We start from the raw sequence: 20,229 nt of genomic DNA on the forward strand, positions 1-20,229 counted from the left end.
CACTTTAGTTTTTAGCTACTTTATTGCTTTTTAGTAAGCTTTTTCTGATAGTAAGGATAAAGAGATCAGAGGAGCTTAGATAAGTTAAAGTTCTGTAATCAGTTTGGAAAAAGATTTGATGGTGGGCTAGAGTGGGATAATATTAAAACAGATGCAAAAGTTAGGGTAAGGGTTTTCTTCTGTGAATTTGTCCATTGTTTTATCCTTGGTCCTCTTTTTCCACAAATAATTGGCTTTATTTATGAATCTTATAAGACTTTCCCATTGTTCTTTCCCATGCAAATTTCATTCCAAGCTTCTATTTTATAAATTAAACCAACTCTTTCTCAACTTGCTTTTGCTTTTTTTCTTTTCCATTAGAAATTATTTTTTTTTTAGAATATTGGCAGAGGTTCTCAAACTTAGAACTATATGGTGAAAATTTTTCACAAGAAATAGATTCTTACCTAGTTGAAGTCTTTATTTTAAGGACTGAATGTTGATCTTCTTTCCCTAAAATTTGAGTTTCAACCACATTTAATAAAAATACTTGCAGGGGCTCCTGGGTGGCTCAGATCACGATCTCACAGCTCGTGAGTTTGAGTCCTGTATCAGCGCAGAGCCCGCTTTGAATCCTCTGTCCCCTTCTCTCTCTCAGCCCCTTCCCCCTCTCTCAAAAATAAACATTTTAAAAAATTCTTTAATAAAAAAAAAAAAAAAAGAAGAGTCACATGTTCTACTGACTGAGACAGCCAGGCACCCTAGTCTTGTCTTTTTATGAAGTGCTTCTGGGAAATTGAAAAACTTATGCCAATTCCACCATATTCTCACTGTCTCTGTAACCTTAGTGGCATTCATTTCTTACGCACTGTAGGGAAGACATTTTGTAAACGTACCTATCTTTTCCCTCCCTTTCTACCCCCAAGTCATTTAGAAGAAAAGAATTTGGGGAAATGGGAGCTGAAAATACTGCATAGTGTTTGCATAGTGTTTTTGTGTCTATACATATAATAAATCTTTTTTATTTTTTTTTAACATTTATTTATTATTGAGAGAGAGAGCATGAGCAGGGGAGGGGCAGAGAGAGAGGGAGACACAGAGTCTGAAGCAGGCTCCAGGCTTTGAGCTGTCAGCACAGAGCCTGACGCGGGGCTCAAACTCACACACCGCAAGATCATGACCTGAGCCGAAGTCGGACGCTCAACCGACTGAGCCACCCAGGCGCCCCTATACATATTATATTTTTAAGGTGTGGTTTTGTTTGTTTATTTAGGGTTTTTGTTTGTTTTGTTTTTTTAGAATAGGCAACTTTATTTTCCATAAGAGGTATTTCAGATTATACAACACAAATCAAATCAGTTGGGGAAGTAAGATTTGTGTACAGTCTTGCTTATTCCGTATGTAACTGTGAAATATAACAGCAAATTTAAGGACATCTAGGATTCAGTCTTAAAAAAACTTTGCTTTTGGATTGATAACTACTTTTTTGACAGCCAATTCTGTACAGATAGCTTTTTTGGTGTTTTTGGAAAATTTGAACTTCAGATCATGTAAAACACACCATTCATAAGGCTGTTATTACTCACTTCTGCTTTAGTTTAGGACCCTTCAGTGGCACTAACGTTTTTTTCACTGTGTTTATCTGCTTTCATTTTAAAATGATGCTCAGTATCACAACCAAGACCTATTTGCTAAATCAGAGACATAAGTCATATACAACTTCAATTAATAATTTTAAGAAGTTGAGAAACTTGGGGAAAAAAATTACTACTAGATTTCATTCGTACTACTTTTCCAGTTACTATGTTAATGAGTATTTAAGTCTTTTTTATATCTTATAGAAACTGTCCTTAAATAATGACATATTTGAGGCAAATTCTGATAGTGATCAGCAAAGTGAGACAAAAGAAGATACTTCTCCAAAGAAGAAAAAGAAAAAATTGAGGCATAGAGAAGAGAAAAGCCCAGATGATCTGAAAAAGAAAAAAGCAAAGACTGGGAAACTAAAAGATAAATCCAAACCAGACCTGGAGAGCTCTTCTGAAAGTTTAGTTTTTGATTTAAGGACAAAGAAAAGAATTTCGGAAGCCAAAGAAGAAATAAAGGAATCCAAAAAGCCCAAAAAAGAGGACACAAAAGAAACTAAGGAATTAAAGAAAGTTAAAAAGGGTGAAGGAAGAGATTTAAAGGCTAAAATAAGAGAAGATTCCAAAGAAAACAGAAAAACAAAAAAAGAGAAATGTGTTGAATCTCAGTTGGAATCTGAATCAAGTGTACTTAATGACTCCCCTTCTCAAGAAGATGACAATGAAGATTTTCATTCTGACAACAGAGAAGAGAAACAGAAGATTAAAAGTGCAAAAGACAAAGCAGGGCAAGATGCAATTCAGGATGTTTTTGATAAACAGCCAGATGGCTCTGTGAGTGCCGATGAAGATGCTGATGTCAAAGCAAAGAGAAAAAGGAAAAAACTGAGAAAGACTGAGGAACTCAGAGAGAGCAAAACACTAGAAAACAGGAACCTTTTCCTAGAGAAGAAACCTATACATAAGAAGCAAAGGAGTCAGGACAGAGGCAGAAGCACCACAGAGTTAGATAAGCTGATACCTGCACCTGCCCAGACACAGAAGAGTTCAAGAGCAGGTGTGGAAGAGAGAGGCCTCAGGTCTACTGACTCAGCTGGGGAGGTAAGTACTTGGGGGGATCAGTTGAAGGGCAGTAAAAATCTTACAGAGTACAGAAATGCTCCTGTCAAGCTGGCACTCCTTTGAGTGTTCAAGAAACTTTACAAAAACAAAGTGGAAACGGTGTAACAAACTGTAAGAATAGTTTTTCTGTGGTTAGGGAGTTCCTTAATGTGTGATTAGAATAGGTAGTTATAAATGATGAAGATCATCCAGCTTTTGGACCTCCCACACTAATCTCTTAGTCTTAAAATTTGCTTTCTTTTAGACTACGACTAGAAAATTGAGGACTAATTTGTGAACAAAACAAGGGTTTTTTTCAGGGCTACTCAGATGATGTGTAACATTGTGTAGTAAAACTGAAAATAAGCTTCATCAGCTCAGCTTTTCATACCTTACTTGGTATTTTTCCTATTGTCTTAAAAATATACTACTTTTTTACTTAAATAATAAGCACTAACATTATGAATTTTTTTTAATCTTACAAAAATATGTTTAATAGGAGTTATCCCATTATTATAAAAATTATTTTCATATGGCTTTTCAAAATGGAAATATTTTCCACATTATTAAGGTATACATATATACAGTATCATGGGCTATGAAAAAGATCTTTTTTTTTCCATCCATTCCGTGTTTGTGGATTTATCTTAAGGAAGTCATTTTAAAGAAAGAAAAAGCTAGGTATACAAAGATACTTATGGCAGTGTTAGCCTCACTAAAACTCATGCCAGTCTGTCTACCATACCATTTCCATGAGGGAAATGATTAGGAAAATATTGCTGTATCAGCTTTGGGACTATTACCTGTCCATTGAAATACTAATTATGAGGTCAATGTAGCAAAAATAGAAAAGGTTCTAAAATGTTACAGTGAGGAAAGTTGTAAATATGAAACCAGTCATGTAAAAATATCTATGAGATGTAAATAAAGGAAAATGAACTTTAAACAACAAAATTATGCAAATTTACAATGATCAGAGGGGAGAATGTGGAGAAATAAAAATAGTCCTGTTTGGTTAGTAGGAGTGTAGGAAGATTTTTTGGAATTTTCTTTATTTTTAATAATTAAAAAAAATAAGAGTGAGGTGTTGAGTTTTGAATTTGATATTTTTATAAATCATCAGAGTTGAGGGATAATCTTGATTGAAGAAGCAGTTGACATTCAAAAGGATATAATAATCCGTGGTCATGTGCCATAGTACCCAAAAGACAGTCACTGATGCCAGGAACCTGCGTTTTCCAATTTTCAGATATATAGTATCAGTTCCTTCTCTGTCCTTGTTTTGGATCTTACATATGTCTCTTTTAGGAGAAAGAGATTAAAAAAAATGAACCCAAAGAAAAATACCAGAAAAGGCAGGATTTGGACAAGGAAGAAAAAGGTCGTAAAGAGCCAAAGGGATTAAAGAGTGAGTGTGAATACTAACATTTTACCTTTTACCATTGCAGTCTTTTACACAAAAATTTAATTTGCTGTGAAGACAGTCTCTCTTTTCTAACCTGCAGTGTCACAGAACTAGAAAATTTCATTCACTGGAGAATTTAGAACTTTATGCTACTTTTGTTTAAACAGTTACTTTATTATATGATAGTTCATATTTCTGTAATTTTTTTCTCTTCTGTTCACTTTTGTTTCTCCTTTTGATGGAGTACACTAGTACTTGATCTAGTACATTATAAATCCGTTGTGGTGGAAAAGTAAAGGTCTCTTACAATGGATGCTAAATGAGACAAACCACTGTTAATACGTTAATTGTATTTAAGCGCTGAGTCATTTATATAAATATGATACTGAATTTAAATTTTGTATCACATCAAGATACACCATAATTGAGAATCCATGACATGTCAGTACTAGAATCAGATACTTTATAAAGCATTCACCATTATAGTATTTAAATAAACCCCACTGGATATTTTAGTTCATGTACCAAAAGTACTTGGAACACATGTTCTCATGAAGCAGTGATTCTAAAAGATAGGTAATTTCTTGTCCTCCCCCCCCCCCCGCCCACCCAAGTCTGTATATGGCTGAGGTAATATTCAAATTAGATTTTGGTTACAGCTTGGGTTGGGACTTAGCAGTAAGTTAGAGTATTATAGGAAGCTGGGAAGGACCACTTGTTTTGATGGATTTTGCATAAAGTAGTTATAACTTAGGGGTATCTATTCAAAGTACCATATTTTAAGCATGTATCATTCTTCAGAGTCGAGATTAGGGATTCAAAATATAGTACAGTTGGAACTAATTTTTTTCTTCCTCACATACACTTGGAATATGTACTCTTAAACTGCTGTTCGCTCCTTTTATAATGGTACTCACTAGGAGGCCAATTTTCAGCATCCCTGCTGATAAAATCTATCTGTCTTGTACCCTGAGTTTATAATGGAATTCTTCCTAGTTTTTTTCTATTCTGCCCTTTTTGGGGGTTATTATGTCATATCTGTTGTTTTGCCACTCTTCTTTCCACTTTGTTTTTTTAATTTTTTTATGTTTATTTATTGTTGAGAGAGAGCGAGAGAGACAGAGTGCAAGCAGGGGAGGGGCAGACAGAGAGGCAGACACAGATTCCAAAGCAGGCTCCAGGCTCTGAGCTGTCAGCATAGAGCCCGATGTGGGGCTTGAAACGATGAACCGTGAGATCATGACCTGAGCCGAAGCCGGGGGCTTAGCTGACTGAGCCACACAGGCACCCCATCTTCTTTCCACTTTTATGTTTAGTTAAAAGCTAAGTAGATTTTTACAGACATCAGGTATAATTTTACCAGGTGCATGGTCAGTGTGCTGGCACCCTTCAGTTTCCCCCACTCTCCACCAAGAGCCATTTTCGTGCAAGGTTAACTTTGGGATACAGTTGTAGGCAGTTGTTTTAGCAGAAGGACAGTGGTGTCCTGAGACTAGGATTGTTGTGAGGCTCACTATCTTCAGTAGGCCTTTGTCAAAACAGGCAGTAGTTCCGAACACCTAGTTTAACAGCCATTCACTTTAGACACCTTTCTAAATATTGAGCAGGCAGTAGAAAGGCCAGTTGAAACAAGTTCACAGCTTTGATAGTAAATCTGATCATGCTTTATAACCAAGACAGATACTAGTAAAAATTTCAAATTCTTACTATTTCCTTAATACCTAGATTTTCTTTTGATTACAACAGAAATTTGTGAGTCATATTTATTCTCAATTTTATTTTTTCACTAGCATTTAAGGAAATCAGAAATGCATTTGATTTATTTAAATTAACTCCAGAAGAAAAAAATGATTTTCCTGAGACTAATCGGAAAAGAGAAGAAATACCACTAGATAATAAAATCACAGAAGATCACAAAACCAAGGAAAACAAGCAGCTACTTAAAGAAAGGAGAAATACAAGAGATGAAACTGATACTTGGGCTTATATAGCTGCAGAAGGTGATCAAGAGGTTCTGGATAGTATGAGCCAAGCAGATGAGAATTCTGGTAAGTATGTTTGTAATTGTTTTGCAGTATTGTTTCAGGATAATGTACCATATTTCACTTTTCTAACTCCTCTCTCCCAGTATAATTCTGATCAGGAAGTAATGAAGTAGATTTTATTGACCCTTCCAAAGAAACACATTTTTATCTTGAAGACTTAAGTCATTCTGTGACTTCTAAATTGATTAAACAAGTATTTTCTGAGTTCCTATACTTTGCTTTTAGCACATTTAGAAATTATAAAGATTTTTGGTTTTCTACATTACCTACTCTTGCGAAGCAGTCTGATTGTATATCTCATTAGATTTCTTTCAGAAAATTATCAAATACAGACTTATTTGTATTCTACCCTTTTAACTTTGCAATAACACTTGCTAAAATAAAATTATATTATAAATGCTATCCTGGGGATGTTGGAATTGGCTGCCAAGGAGGGAGAATCATGGATAGAATTCAGAGTACAGTAGCTGTGGGGAAGAGCGTGTGTATACACACACAGACACACACACACACACACACGTATATAAAACTAGGACACAATAAACAAGAGATTAACCTGGTAAAACTCTATTATTTGTAAATCTTGAGAAACAATTGAAGAGAATTAAAAAAAATGTTTTTTAATGTTTCTTTGTTTTTGAGAGAGAGAGAATTGAATCAGGTTCCAGCTCCAAGCTGTTAGCACAGAGCCCAACAAAAGGCTCGAACTCATGAACCAGGAGATCATTACCTGAGCTGAAGTCAGCTGCTTAACCGACTGAGCCACCCAGGCACCCCAAAGAGAATTTTTTAAGTATTTCAGCGGGCACCTGGGTGGCTCAGTCATATGAGCCACCAACTCTTGATTTCAGCCTCAGGTCATGATCCCAGGGTCATGGGATTGAGCCTTACGTCAGGCTCCACGATTAGCATGGATGTTGCTTAAGATTCTCTCTCTTCTTCTGCCCTTTGCATGTTCTTGCTCTTTTTCTCAAATAAAAATAAAAATAAAATATTTCCAGATGTATGGCAGGCTAGATAGTCTGGGTGACTCTCATACTGCAATACAGCTGGATTCTGAATACTATGTAAAACATACTTTCTGATACATTGCTGAGCTTACAGGAAATTGGGACACCTTCTAGGAGGAGTAGACAAAGGGGACGAAAGAGGTTGCCCACAGGGCACATGCCAAATAGTGGCTTTGCTGTTGGGATATTAAACAACAAAGAACAGATAGTAGGTGTTGGTTTGCAAACTCCAGACTTCCCTGGGTGAAATCTGAATCTAGCCTGTCTGGGGAGTACAGGAAGTAACCAAAGAAAGAGGCCGGCCACTCCAGATTGATAGGTGGCAGATTTAATAAGCAAGGGACTTTACATATGAGACTTGCCTTCGTTTGCCACAAGTCGAGTAGATCAGTCTGTGCATGTGCACACACACAACACACACACATGCACCCCTCCCTGTGAATCTTAAAAGTTTATATAGAGGCTTTAACTGGATTCAGTCACATACTTAGTCCAGATAGTCTCAACAACACCTTAAACTCTCAAGGCTATGTCCTTGAAATAGCTCCTAGTATGAAAATGGTGGGTGGAACCTTCTGAAGAAAAGCCTCTCATTGCTTGTGTCAACCCAAAGTCATATCCTCTCAATGACCTCCTTCCAACAGTAGGGAACATCAGTAAAGCCATAGGTTGGTTCACTGAAAAGACTAATAGAATAGACAAGCTTCTACCAATGTTGACTAAAGAATGAAAATTGAAAAGAGAATGCATAAACAAACAATATTTCCAGTGAAAAAAGAGACATGATTGTAGATTGTGTACAGATTAAAAAGATAATTCTGTGAGCAGTTTTTTACCAATAGATTTGAAAATAGAGGGAAATGGGAAAATTCCTGGGAGAATATAGTTTAACAAAACTGACCCAAAAAGAAATACAAAAATTGAGTAGTTTTACAGCTATTAAAGAATGTGAGGGGCATGTGGGTGGCTCAGTTGGTTAGGCATCTGACTTCAGCTTAGGCCATGATCTTGTGGTTTGTGAGTTCACACCCCACGTGGGGCTCTGTGCTGACAGCTTCAGAGCTTGGACCCTGCTTTGAAGTCTGTCTGTCTGTCTGTCTGAATGTCTCTCTCTCTCTCTCTCTCTCTCTCTCTCTCTCTCTGCCCCACCCTTGCTTGTGTTCTGTCTCTGTCTCTCAAAAATGAATAAATGTTAAAAAAAAAAAAAAAAGAATGTGAAATAGTAATTTAAAATAGCCTTAAAAATTTAACACTACAGGGCGCCTGGGTGGCTCAGTTGGTTGAGCGTCCGACTTTGGCTCAGGTCCTGGTCTCATGGTTCATGGATTCAAGCCAGCATCGGCCTCTGTGCTGACAGCTTGCTTGGAGCCTGGAGCAGGCTTTGGATTGTGTCTCCTGCCCCTCCCCCACTTGCTCTCTGTCTGTCAAAAGTAAATAAATGTAAAAAAAAAAATTAAAAAAAAAAATTTAACACCAGGCACAGATAGTTTCAATACAAGAGCTTACCAAAATTATAAAAAAGTCTTCCTAAAATAAAGAATGCTAACTTGTTCCTTGGGCCCATTATACTTTCAGAACCATAATGAGAAAGAAACTTTGTAAGAAAGGAAAGTGACAGGTCAAGCTTACTCATGAACTCAGATGTAAGTATCCCAAACAAAACGTTAGGCAATTGAATCTAGCTATATGTAAGAACATAACCTATTATAATATAACATAACCTAATAGTTAGCAGTCCTTAGGAATTCAGTGAGTAAAGGAGAAATTGATTCAGAAACATCCTCAATTTCTAAAAAACAAAACCTAACAAATTAATAAAAGGGAGCTTTCTCGGGGAACGGTCAAGATAGTGGAGCAGCATGGAAGTTTTTTGCATCTCTCGTCCCTGAAATGCAGCCAGATCAACACTAAACCCTCTTTCACGCCTAGAAAATTGATCTGAGGATTAACACAACAATCTGCACAACTTGAACCGCAGAACTCAGCAGGTACACAGTGCAGAGAGGTGAACTGGGGTAGAGAGAAGCCTCAGAGGGGTAGGGATCTGTTTTTGCTTGCAGAGAGAGGACAGAGAAAGTAGGGTGAGTACAGGAAAAGCACTCCCCTTGAAAGAAGCTGGAGAGAAAAAGAGAGTAGAAATACCCATAAGGGAATTCCCAAGAAAGGAAGAAAAGAGAAAGGAAGAGAGCTTGGATAGCATTAAGACTCTATGAACAGGGGAGTATAGAGTCTGAAACTCCACAGCTCAATACCTGGCAGAGTTCTGGTGGGAAGGGTGCATCCTCAGGAGCAGAGAGCAAGGTCCTCAGGGTCCTTAGGCCACATGGGGAGAGACAGTGGTTCCCCTGCCGAGAGGACATTTGGTAGAGGCTGTGTGGCCTCCCCCCAACAGGCAAAGGTCTCAGCAAACCCTGGAGAACAGCCACGTTTGCTGGTGTTGGAACAAGGATGTTAAGAGGGGGGTGAAGCCTGGTGCCAGATGTGTGTTGTTATAGACCCTAGTCCCTGAAACTCTGGTGCCACGTGATCATGTGAACTTTTTCTGGGGCAGGCTGGCACCTGGCCACAGTCTCCAGGCCTCTGCAACAGTGTGGTTGCATGAACATTCCTGGGGCTGGGCTGGCATTTATAATATAATAATGTATTACAAACCTGTAATCATCAAAACAGTATGGTACTGGCACAAAAGCACTCAGATCGATGGAACAGAATGGAGAACCCAGAAATGGACCCACAAACATATGGCCAACTAATCTTTGACAAAGTAGGAAAGAATATCCAGTGGAATAAAGACAGTCTCTTCAGCAATTGGTGTCAGGAAAACTGGACAGCGACATGCAGAAAAATGAACCTGGACCACTTTCTTACACCATACACAAAAATAAGCTCAAAATGGATGAAAGACCTAAACGTTAAGACAGGAATCCATCAAAATCCTCTAGGATTTTCAGCCACAGCAAGTTCTTTTTCAACACGTCTCCAGAGGCAAGGGAAACAAAAGCAAAAATGAACGATTGGGACCTCATCAAGATAAAAAGTTTCTGCACGGTGAAGATAACAATCAGTAAAACTAAAAGGCAACTGATGGAATGGAGAAGATATTTGCAAATGATATATCAGATAAAGGGTTAGTATCCAGAATCTATAAAGGACGTGCCAAACTCAACATCCAAAAAACAAATAATCCAGTCAAGAAATGAACCAAAGACATGAATGAACACTTTTCCAAAGAAGACATCCAGATGGCTAACAGACACATGAAAAAAATGCTCAACATCACTCATCATCAGGGAAATAAAATCAAAACCACAATGGGATACCACCTCAGCCCTCTCAGAATGGCTAACATTAACAACTCCGGCAACAAAAGATGCTGGCAAGGATGCGGAGAAGGAGGATCTCTTTTGCACTGCTGGTGGGAATGCAAACTGGTGTAGCCACTATGGAAAACAGTATGAAGCTTCCTTAAAAAGTTAAAACTACCCTACGACTCAGCAATTGCACTACTAGGTGTATATCCAAGGGATACAGGATATCCCTTGTGCTGTTTCATAGGGGCACATGCACCCCAGTGTTTATAGCAGCACTATCGACAATAGCCAAAGTATGGACAGAGCCTAGATGTCCATCGACAGATGAACGGATAAAGATGTGACGTATATATGTGGGGAGGGGGTGTATACATGTTTATACGTGTGTGTATACATGTATATATGTGTGTGTATGTATATATGTGTATATATACACACACATATATACATACAATGGAGTATTACTCAGCAATCAAAAAGAATGAAATCTTGCCATCTGCAACTATGTGGCTAGAACTAGAGGGTATTATGCTAAGTGAAATAAGTCAGTCAGAATAAGACAAATATCCTATGACTTCACTCATATGAGGACTTTTAAGATACAAACCAGATGAACATAAGGGAAGGGAAGGGAAGCAAAAATAATATAAAAACAAGGAGGAGGACAAAACATAAAAGACTCTTAAATACAGAGAACAACAAGTGTTGCTGGAGGGGCTATGAGGGGGGATGGGCTAAATGGGTAAGGCATTAAGGAAGACACTTGTTGGGATGAGCACTGGGTATTACATGTAGGGGATGAATCACTGGTATCTACTTCTGAAATAATTATTATACTATGTGCTAACTAACTTGGATGTAAATTAAAAATTAAAAGGGAGCTTTCTCAAGAACGTTAAACTTTTGGCAAACATCTTTCACTGCTTTTATTCCACATTATTCTAAGGTCTACCCAGTACAGTAAGAGAGTGAAAAACAAAAGATACAAGCCTTTGGGAAGGAGGCCTCCCCTCTCCCTTCCCCCCAAAAGCTGTTCATTATCAGATGTTATCATATATGTAGAAAACATATATGTTTCAAAAGAATCCACAAATTTTTAGAAATGTTCAATGTTTAACAGGTGATTGGATATAAGGCCAATATATAAAAATTACCTATAGTTCTGCATATATTTCTTTCTTTAAAAATTTTTTTTTTTACATTCATTCTTTTTTGAGAGACATAGTGAGACAGAGCGTGAGCAGGGGAGGGGCAGAGAGAGGAGACACAGAATCCAAAGCAGGCTCCCAGCTCGAGCTGTCAGCACAGAGCCCAACGCCAGGCTCGAACCCATGAACGGTGAGATCATGACCCGAGCTAAAGTCAGACACTCAACTGACTGAGCCACGCAGGCGCCCCGATGGCAAAACCATTTTTAAAAGAATGAAAGAGAATGACATTCAAATTATGGATCCTTAACATCACTGTTGGAGGAGGGCGGTGGGGGGGGTGGGTACCAGGTGGGAGTGTTTAGGTCCTGGCATGGTTCTGTGCTCAAGGTAGTGCTGTGTTCACTGATGTTCACCTCCTAACACATTCTTTAGCGTTATTAAAAATAAAATTTTAAATTAAAACTGATAAAGTTTATTAAAAATAAAGAGAAAAAGTTAAAATTACCAGATGCTGAATCAAGATCCAGTACTTGGTAGGAATGAACATAGGATTTTGAACCAGTTTGCTACGTGAGAGACCAAAATCTGAGCTGAAGCATAACCTTTTCTTGTTACTTTGTAAGAGTCCTGTAAATTAGGCCATATTCTCTCAGCTGATATAAACCCTCATGTGTCCTGCTTCCCGGATCTTTTTCGTGGTACCATGGTGCCGTGCTAGAGTGAGGAGGTCCAGCTGTGGGCTCAGATATGTCACAGTACGAATATGGCTCTTGGCTTACTGATGTGTGTCTGAGCAGATCCAGAACCACTTCACCTTACCTGTAACATGTATCCCCTTACAGGTTATTGTGCATGGATTAAATGTGATAATTCTTACTGAACGGTAGCTGCTTTTACTATTACTACTGCTATTCAGAAAGTGAGGTAAGGCAACTTGATGTGACTTACTCAGAGCCATGCAGCTGACATGTGGAGCTGGGATGTAGAAAATCCAGGATGTGCAGCTCCTAAGGTTGTGCTGTTGCTACAGTGGAATGCTCTTGGAGGTGCAAAGAGAAGTGTTGGCTTGAATCAAGAGCTTTGGAAGAATTTCCTTCATTTACTTGCATGTCTTTTACAAACTTCATCTCAATGGCAAGATTAACTGCCTAACATTTGTAAAATTTGAGGAATTGGTTTTAGGTGAAAATACTTTAACTCTGACCATAAAATATTATATTTATGCTTTTTACTTTCTAAAATAGCACGGTTGTTTTTTGGAGCCCTGAGTGGCTCAGTTGGTTAAGCATTTGACTTCAGCCCAGGTCATGATCTCGTAGTTCATGAGTTCGAGCCCAGCGTTGGGCTCTGTGCTGATAGCTCGGAGCCTGGAACATGGTGCCTGCTTCCGATTCTGTGTCTCCCTCTCTCTCTACCTCTCCCCCGCTCACACTGTCTCTCTCAAAAATAAATATTAAAAATTCTTTTAATAAAAAACTTTAAAAAATAGCACAGTGGTTTTGAATTACTCCCTAATGAGAATGAGTTATGTTCAAATCTTATTTGTTGCATGGCCGATAGCGGATCAACACGTCCTTTCCTAATGTTAACGAGCCCCTGGGTCAAACAGGTGAGGGAGGAAACCAGCACTTGCTTTATGGGTAGGAGGGAGCACAGAGGGCTTTCAGGAGGAGAGTTTGGAGCTGAGTCTGAAGGATCAGTGGCTTTTATTTACATACAAGTTTGGTTTACACATTTAGAATGGCTTTACCTACATAAATGATTGGAGGAAATATATATCCAAGAAGAATGGCCAAAGATAGAAATGTTAAGAGATTTGGGGTTCCTGGATGGCTCAGTTGGTTAAGAATCTGACTTCGGCGCAGGTCATGATCTCACACGTGGCTCGTGAGTTCGAGTCCTGCATCAGGCTCCATGCTGACAGCGCAGAGCCTAGAGCCTCCTTTAGATTCTGTGTTTCCCTCTCTCTGCCCCTCCCCTGCTCACACTCTGTCTCTGTCTCCAAAATAAAACGTTAAAAAATTTTTCAAAAGACACTACAAACTTAAGAAAATGGCATTGTTACAGGGAAAAAAAGTGTATTAATAAGCCTCTTCTGTGTTCCAGATGGCAGACAACAGATTTTGAGTTTGGGCATGGACTTGAAGTTGGAGTGGATGAAATTAGAAGATTTTCAAAAGCATCTTGATGGGGAAGATGAAAGTTTTACTACAGCAGATGCAATTCCGAGTAGTGAGTAGTGTGGGAATTTTGGAGATTCTTTTCATGAATCTAGATGTGTGAAGCCTAATTTATCTTAATTCTTTCATTGTAGATTTATTGAGGGATGCTGTGAAAAATGGGGATTACATTGCTGTGAAGGTTGCACTTAATTCAAATGAAGACTATAACCTGGACCAAGAGGTAATACATCTTAGTAAAATCTCATGAAATAAAGATGGAAAGTAGCGCTTTTCACATAATTCAGTTTTACTTTTCATATTTTAAAAATTATAAAAGTAAGGGGGTGCTGGGTGGCTCAGTCGGTTAAGCACCAACTTCGGCTCAGGTTGTGATCTCGCGGTTCATAAATTCAGGCCCCCGCTTTGAGCTGTGCTGACAGCTCAGAGCCTGGAGCCTCCTTCAGATTCTGTGTGTGTCTCTCTCTTTGCCCCTCCCCTGCTTGCTCGCTCGCTCGCTCGCTCTCTCTCTCTCAAAAACATTAAAAAAAATTTTTTTTTAATTATAAAAGTAGGGGTGCCTGGTGACTCAGTCAGTTGAGCATCTGACTCTTGTTCAGCTCCAGGTCATGAGATCGAGCCCTGAGTCGGGCTCTGCACTGGGCGTAGAGCTTGCTTAAGATTCTCTCTCCCTATATCATTCGTGCTCACTCTGTCTCTGTCTCTCTGTCTCTGTCTCTCTCTCTCTCTCTCTCTCTCTCTCTCAAAAAATAGAAAGATGCTCTCTTCCCCCTCCCCACCCCATATCCCTCTCCCTGGCTCGTGCTCTCTCTCTCTCTAAAATAAAATGTTATAAAAGTAATGTTCACTTTATAAACTGAAAGCACAGTAAAAATGTATAATGTAGAAAATTATAGACCTTGTAATTCCAACCCCTACAGTGACCATTTGGTTCAGCTGTGACCTGTCTGGTTTTGTTTGTGGTTCTGTCTGTGGTTGAACCTCTGCTGCTTGAGGGCATAAAATGACTCCTTGTGTCTGAGTCTTTTAAGCTTGGAGAATTCTTATTTTTATTTTTTCTTTTATTATTATTATTTTTTAATGTTTATTCATTTGAGAGAGAGACAGAGCATGAGCAGGGGAGGGGCAGAGAGAGGGAGACACAGAATCCAAAGCAGGCTCCAGGCTCTGAGCTGTCAGCACAGAGCCCGACATGGGGCTCAAACTCAAAAACTGTGAGGTCATGACCTGAGCTGAAGTCGGATGCTTAACCGACTGAGCCACCCAGGCGCCCCAGAGGATTTTTATTTTTAGATAGTCACATCTGTCAGTCCTTTCCTTTATGGTTTTTGGGTGTCTTGTCTTACTTAACAAGAGATTTTTATATTTTCTTCTTTAGTTTTCATGCTCTCGTGGTGGATTTTTAGGTTTAATCTTCAGAGATTATGGTTCAAAAAAATTATTGGGATTTTGATTAAAATTGCATGAAATCTGGGGCACCTGGGTGGTGCAGTCAGTTAGGCATCCAACTCTTGATCTCAGCTCAGGTCATGATGTGGTTTGTGAGGTTGAGCCCCGCATTGGGTTCTGCTCTGATGGTGCCGAGCCTGCTTGGGATTCTGTCTCTCCTTCTCTGTGCCCCTCCCTTGCTTGTGTGTGTGCGTTCTCTCTCAAAATGAATAATTAAACATTAAAAGCATTTTTTTAATTGTATGAACTCTATAGATAAACTTGGCTGAGAATTGACATTTTTTACATTTGAGTCCTCCAAATAAGAACGTGATAACTCTACATTCATTCAGCTCTTCATTTATTCCTAAAGCGGTTTTATGAGTTTTTTCCTTCATACGATTCTTGCACATTTAGTTTAGATGCTTTCCTACATATTTGATAATTTTTAAATTATCTTAGTGTGATCATTAGGATCTTTTTCCTCCCGTATTTTGTCTTCTAACACGTTATTACAGGTGTTCGGTGAGGCTGTTGATCTCTGTGTGTGTGTGGTCTCTGGTCACTTTGAAATTCTCTTACTTTAATAACTTTTAAATTATTCTCTGGGTAGAGAATATGATCATCTGCTGAAAAGTAACTGTTTTGTTTCCTTCGTGCACAGTAATATTTCTTTTTCTGGTCTTGTAAACTTGGTGACATTTTGCAGAAGAGTTCTGATGGAGGCGATCCTGTTCTGTCTCTCGTCTGAGGGTGGCTTTCCCCTGAGGCTGGGTGAAGATCCTTTTTCTGTTGTGCTGTTGTTGGTTTCTAGTGGACAGTAGACTTCCTTTTGTCTATCTGTTGAAGTTCTTATCAGGGATGGATGTTGGGTTTTATCTGGTGCTTTTTTCCCTACTTTCATTCTTATGTAGCTTGGTCTTCATTAATAAAAAGCCTAGCAGCTACAGGGAACTTTACTAAGTTAGAAAAAAGGTTTTTTCCCTCTAATATGTTTTGTGGTAATAAGGTAATTTGCAGATGAGAGGAAGTGCACTACCTTATTTCAGTTAATTTTTCTTATATTTGTGTTCAGATTGCTCATGCAGGTGAATTCTGCTAAACTTTCAGATTGTAGCCAAATTAACTCACCTTGTTAGAACTTGGTTTTATCAAATGGCATTTAATAAATGGCTTGATTTTCCCATGTGTTTGTTTCAAATGATTGGAAATGTTTTGGCTTTTTATTTTTTGTCAACTTTATGTAATTTTATCTCTTTTTAAAGTATTTTAGGGGTGCCTTGGTGGCTCAGTCAGTTAAGCATCCAACGTCGGCTCAGGTCGTGATCTCGCGTTTGTGGGTTCGAGGCCCGTGTCAGTCTCTGTGCTGACAGCTCAGAGCCTGGAGCCTGCTTCGGATTCTGTGTCTCCCTCTCTCTCTTCCCCTCCCCAACTTGTGCTCTGTCTCCCCTCTCTGTCTCTCTCTCTCTCTGTCAAAAATAAATAAACATTAAAATTTTTTATAAAGTATTTTAATTTGTCTAGATTGTCATAGCCTCTTAGAAACCAATCATATCAGTGTCCTGTTTCCTGCTTCTGAATTTTCTTCTTCATCCCCTGAGCAATCAAACTGTCATTTCCCAACAGTTAGCTTTTGTAGAGGCCATTTGTCTAATCCAGACAGCATTCAGTTACCCTTGGACTTAGGTCACTTCTAGTGGTCATTTCTAGCCTCAGATCTTTGGCCAGCTAAGCAACTATCACGAATGTGAGTTTCACCTGTTTTACCTAGAACACAAGGAGGCTTTCGGACCTGAAATGTGCGATAAATAAATAAGTACCTTTGCCATTTTTATAGCATCAAGATGCACTATTCATCAGTATGTCGTGCAGAATGTTGACGGGCCTTTAGAACATTAATACCTGGAAGTTGTAAAATTTTTATGACATTTAAAGAAATTGTGAAGGTTATTAGTTTCTGATTATAATAAGGATATTTTAGTGAGGGGCACCTGCCTGGCTCAGTCAGAAGACGGTGCGGTGCAAGTCTCGATCTCAGTGTTGTGAGTTCAAGCCCCACATTGGGTGTAGAGATTAATTATTAAAAATAAATAAATAAACTTAAATAAAAATAAGGATATTTTAGTGAAAGACTTAGGTAGATGCTTAAATCAGTGTACTTCAGCGATTTCACGTTGAAACATCCTAGGCGAAGAGACTTAGTTCTGGAATTTTTCTGATAGACTTTGACATGTCTTTTCCTCAACAAAACCAATGAAGGATTCAAGCGGGATGACACTGGTGATGCTCGCCGCAGCCGGAGGGCAAGACGACCTGCTGAGGCTCCTCATCAGGAAAGGGGCTAAGGTGAATGGCAGACAGAAGAATGGGACCACCGCCCTCATTCACGCAGCCGAGAAGGTTGGGAACTCAAGAGCTCTCCGTTTCTTAGTCTGTAGGAATTCCTACCTGTGGACTAGGACGGTCTGTTTCTGTCCTGTCCTGAAATGTAACTCTCATATAGTCACAAAGCTTTAGAGTCTCATATTTCAGTTCATCTCAGACTTGTCATGAATAGATTTTTGTTAATTAGTAGCTGTACTTTGTAATTGGATTTTCAAAATGTGATTTATGTAGTGGGAAGTGATTTATATTGAAAAAGGACCCTGGGGGCTCCTGGCTGGCTCAGTTGGTAGAGCATGCGAGTCTTGATCTCGGGGTCATGAGTTCAAGCCCCATGTTGGGCACAGAGTTTACTTTAAAAAAAGAAAAAGTAAAAGGACCTCTGGTTAAGGTACTAATACTGGTTTCAATGTTAGATCTTTTAAAAATCTTTTCCGGTTGAGGGGCACCTGGGTGGCTGAGTCAGTTAAGTGTCCCACGTCTGGCTCTGTGCTGACAGCTTGGAGCCTGGAGCCTGCTTCAGATTCTGTGTCTCCCTCTCTCTCTGCCCCTCCCCCACTCACGGTGTCTGTCTCAGAGATAAATAGACATTTTAAAAAATTAAAAATCTTTTCCAGTTGAAATTAAATGTTCCTTTTGGTTAAGAATTTAATGAAAATATTGCCACATATTATCTTTTTAAAAGATTAATACACAGAGATTCATAGGTTGAAACCAGTGGTTCCACTTGAGAGCGAAGTTGCTGGCAAAGGGCGTGTGGCTGTGTGGAGCCTGAGCAGGAGGGCACAGTGAAGAACCGTGTTCACCAACCTGCTTGGGATAGAATCTGAGGATTTTTCCTGATGGCTAAAAATTTCAAATCATCAAAAAATATCTTCTAAAGAATTTTGGGAATTAAATTTTCTTTTTTCTTTTTTTTTTTTAATAGAACTTCCTAACTACAGTGGCTATTCTTTTGGAAGCAGGAGCTTTTGTAAATGTCCAGCAGAGTAACGGTGAGACCGCTCTAATGAAGGTAAATACTTCACACGGGTCACCTACTCCCTCGCTCTTCACAGATGCCTCTGCCAGGCAGTCTGCTGGGGGCCGAGAATAGGATGGGGAACAGGACACAGATGTGTAAGAGAAACCGCTGAGCAAAGAAGCAGTTAAAAGCTGGTGTGAACAATAATGTAATAGGAATAAGCACAGAGAGCTCTGGAATTACATGAAAGTTGGTACCAGGCCTAGCAGTCTGGATTCAGAGCCGGACAGGGCAGGGCTTCTGGCTGGCTCAGTCAGTAGAGCATATGACTCTTGATCTCAGGGGTCATCAGTTTGAGCCCCACGTTGGGTTTAGATTACTTTAAAAAAAAGAGGTAAGGAGCACCTGAGTGGCTCAGTCGGTTAAGCATCTGACTTCAGGTCAGGTCATGAACTCGTGGTTTGTGAGTTTGAGCCCCGTGTTGGGCTCTGTGCTGACAGCTCGGAGCCCGGAGCCTGCCTCAGATTCTGTGTCTCCCTCTCTCCCTGTTCCTCCCAGCTCCTGTTCTGTCTGTCTGTCTGTCTGTCTGTCTGTCTCTCTCTCTCTCTCAAAAATAAAGATTAGGGGTACCTGGGTGGCTCAGTCGGTTGAGCCTCCAACTTCGGCTCAGGTCATGATCTCACGGTTCATGAGTTCAAGCCCCACATTGGGTTCTGTGCTGACAGCTCAGAGCCTGGAGCCTGCTTCGGATTCTGTGTCTCCCTCTTTCTGTCTCTCAAAGATGAATAAATGTTTTAAAAAAATTTTTTTAAATAAATACATAAAGATTTAAAAAAAAATTTTTTTTTCTTTTTAAAAGAGGTGAGACACGGTGGATGTGATGGGTGGCTGAGCTGCATCCCACAGAATGATACATAAGCTGACAGGGATGAGCTGTGTGAGCGGAAACTGGAGTAAGATGTGTACTGACACCTGGGAGTGGGAAAGAGCACGGTGTGCTTACATTATGGTTTTACGTGAGTGGAATCAGATTTCTTCGAGTGTGTTTGCAGTTGTGGTTTGATGATTGTTTTGAATGGAAGGTTGCTAAAGCTTCCTACATATCTCCCCCTTTAATTGCCCCTCTCTGTTTACAACAGTTTTGTATTTGCCTCTCCTGGGGCCTAGCCCAGTCTAGAATGTTCCTGTGGCCGTTCTAAATTCCTGGCCTAAGATGCTGTTAGGACATAACAGGTCCTGACATCACACCGCGTGTTAGTTCCCTGCACGGAGGGAGGCTCTGTCTTACTGCCCCCTTCCTAGATACAGGTTGGTGCAAGCTCTTAATCCGAGTAGGTGTTTCTTGGCCGTACTGAGTTTCAGCTGCATTTCCTGAGTCAGTGAGAGCACAGGTACAGGCTCAAGTTACCACTGGGCCTGGGCCTCAGTGTGGTCTTGAATCTTTGTACTCTCAAGGCCATCATCACCTGTCCCCTCGGCCGAACTCACTCCTTGTGCTGCTGTTTCACTTCTGGTTCGCGGAAATGCTTATTTTGTTCAGGAGCCCTACTTTCGAATTTTAATTTTCCTTTATGTGTTCCTGTTGCCATATGTTTAGAGCAGAGGTGGCACCCCAAAGCATGAATTAAAACTTTGTCTTACCGCGAAATCACCGGATACATGCTGCACAGCAGACACTCGAGTAGTC

The 20,229-nt window shown here is 39.6% G+C and overlaps 1 protein-coding gene across 6 annotated transcripts in view; it reads left to right on the forward strand.

The window, feature by feature from the left end:
- Nucleotides 1–20,229, forward strand: part of MPHOSPH8 (M-phase phosphoprotein 8) — a 54,868-nt gene that overhangs the window by 21,160 nt on the left and 13,479 nt on the right. For all 6 annotated transcript variants that reach the window (XM_045037619.1, XM_045037551.1, XM_045037580.1 and 3 more), the window contains exons 3-9: nucleotides 1,821–2,666; nucleotides 3,975–4,074; nucleotides 5,862–6,119; nucleotides 13,695–13,820; nucleotides 13,903–13,991; nucleotides 17,456–17,596; nucleotides 18,507–18,593. In XM_045037619.1, the coding sequence (XP_044893554.1) occupies nucleotides 1,821–2,666; nucleotides 3,975–4,074; nucleotides 5,862–6,119; nucleotides 13,695–13,820; nucleotides 13,903–13,991; nucleotides 17,456–17,596; nucleotides 18,507–18,593 (1,647 nt within the window). The remainder of the gene's footprint in view (nucleotides 1–1,820; nucleotides 2,667–3,974; nucleotides 4,075–5,861; nucleotides 6,120–13,694; nucleotides 13,821–13,902; nucleotides 13,992–17,455; nucleotides 17,597–18,506; nucleotides 18,594–20,229) is intronic.

The sequence above is a fragment of the Felis catus genome, chromosome A1 (genome assembly GCF_018350175.1).
Source record: "Felis catus isolate Fca126 chromosome A1, F.catus_Fca126_mat1.0, whole genome shotgun sequence".
Lineage (NCBI taxonomy): Eukaryota > Metazoa > Chordata > Mammalia > Carnivora > Felidae > Felis > Felis catus.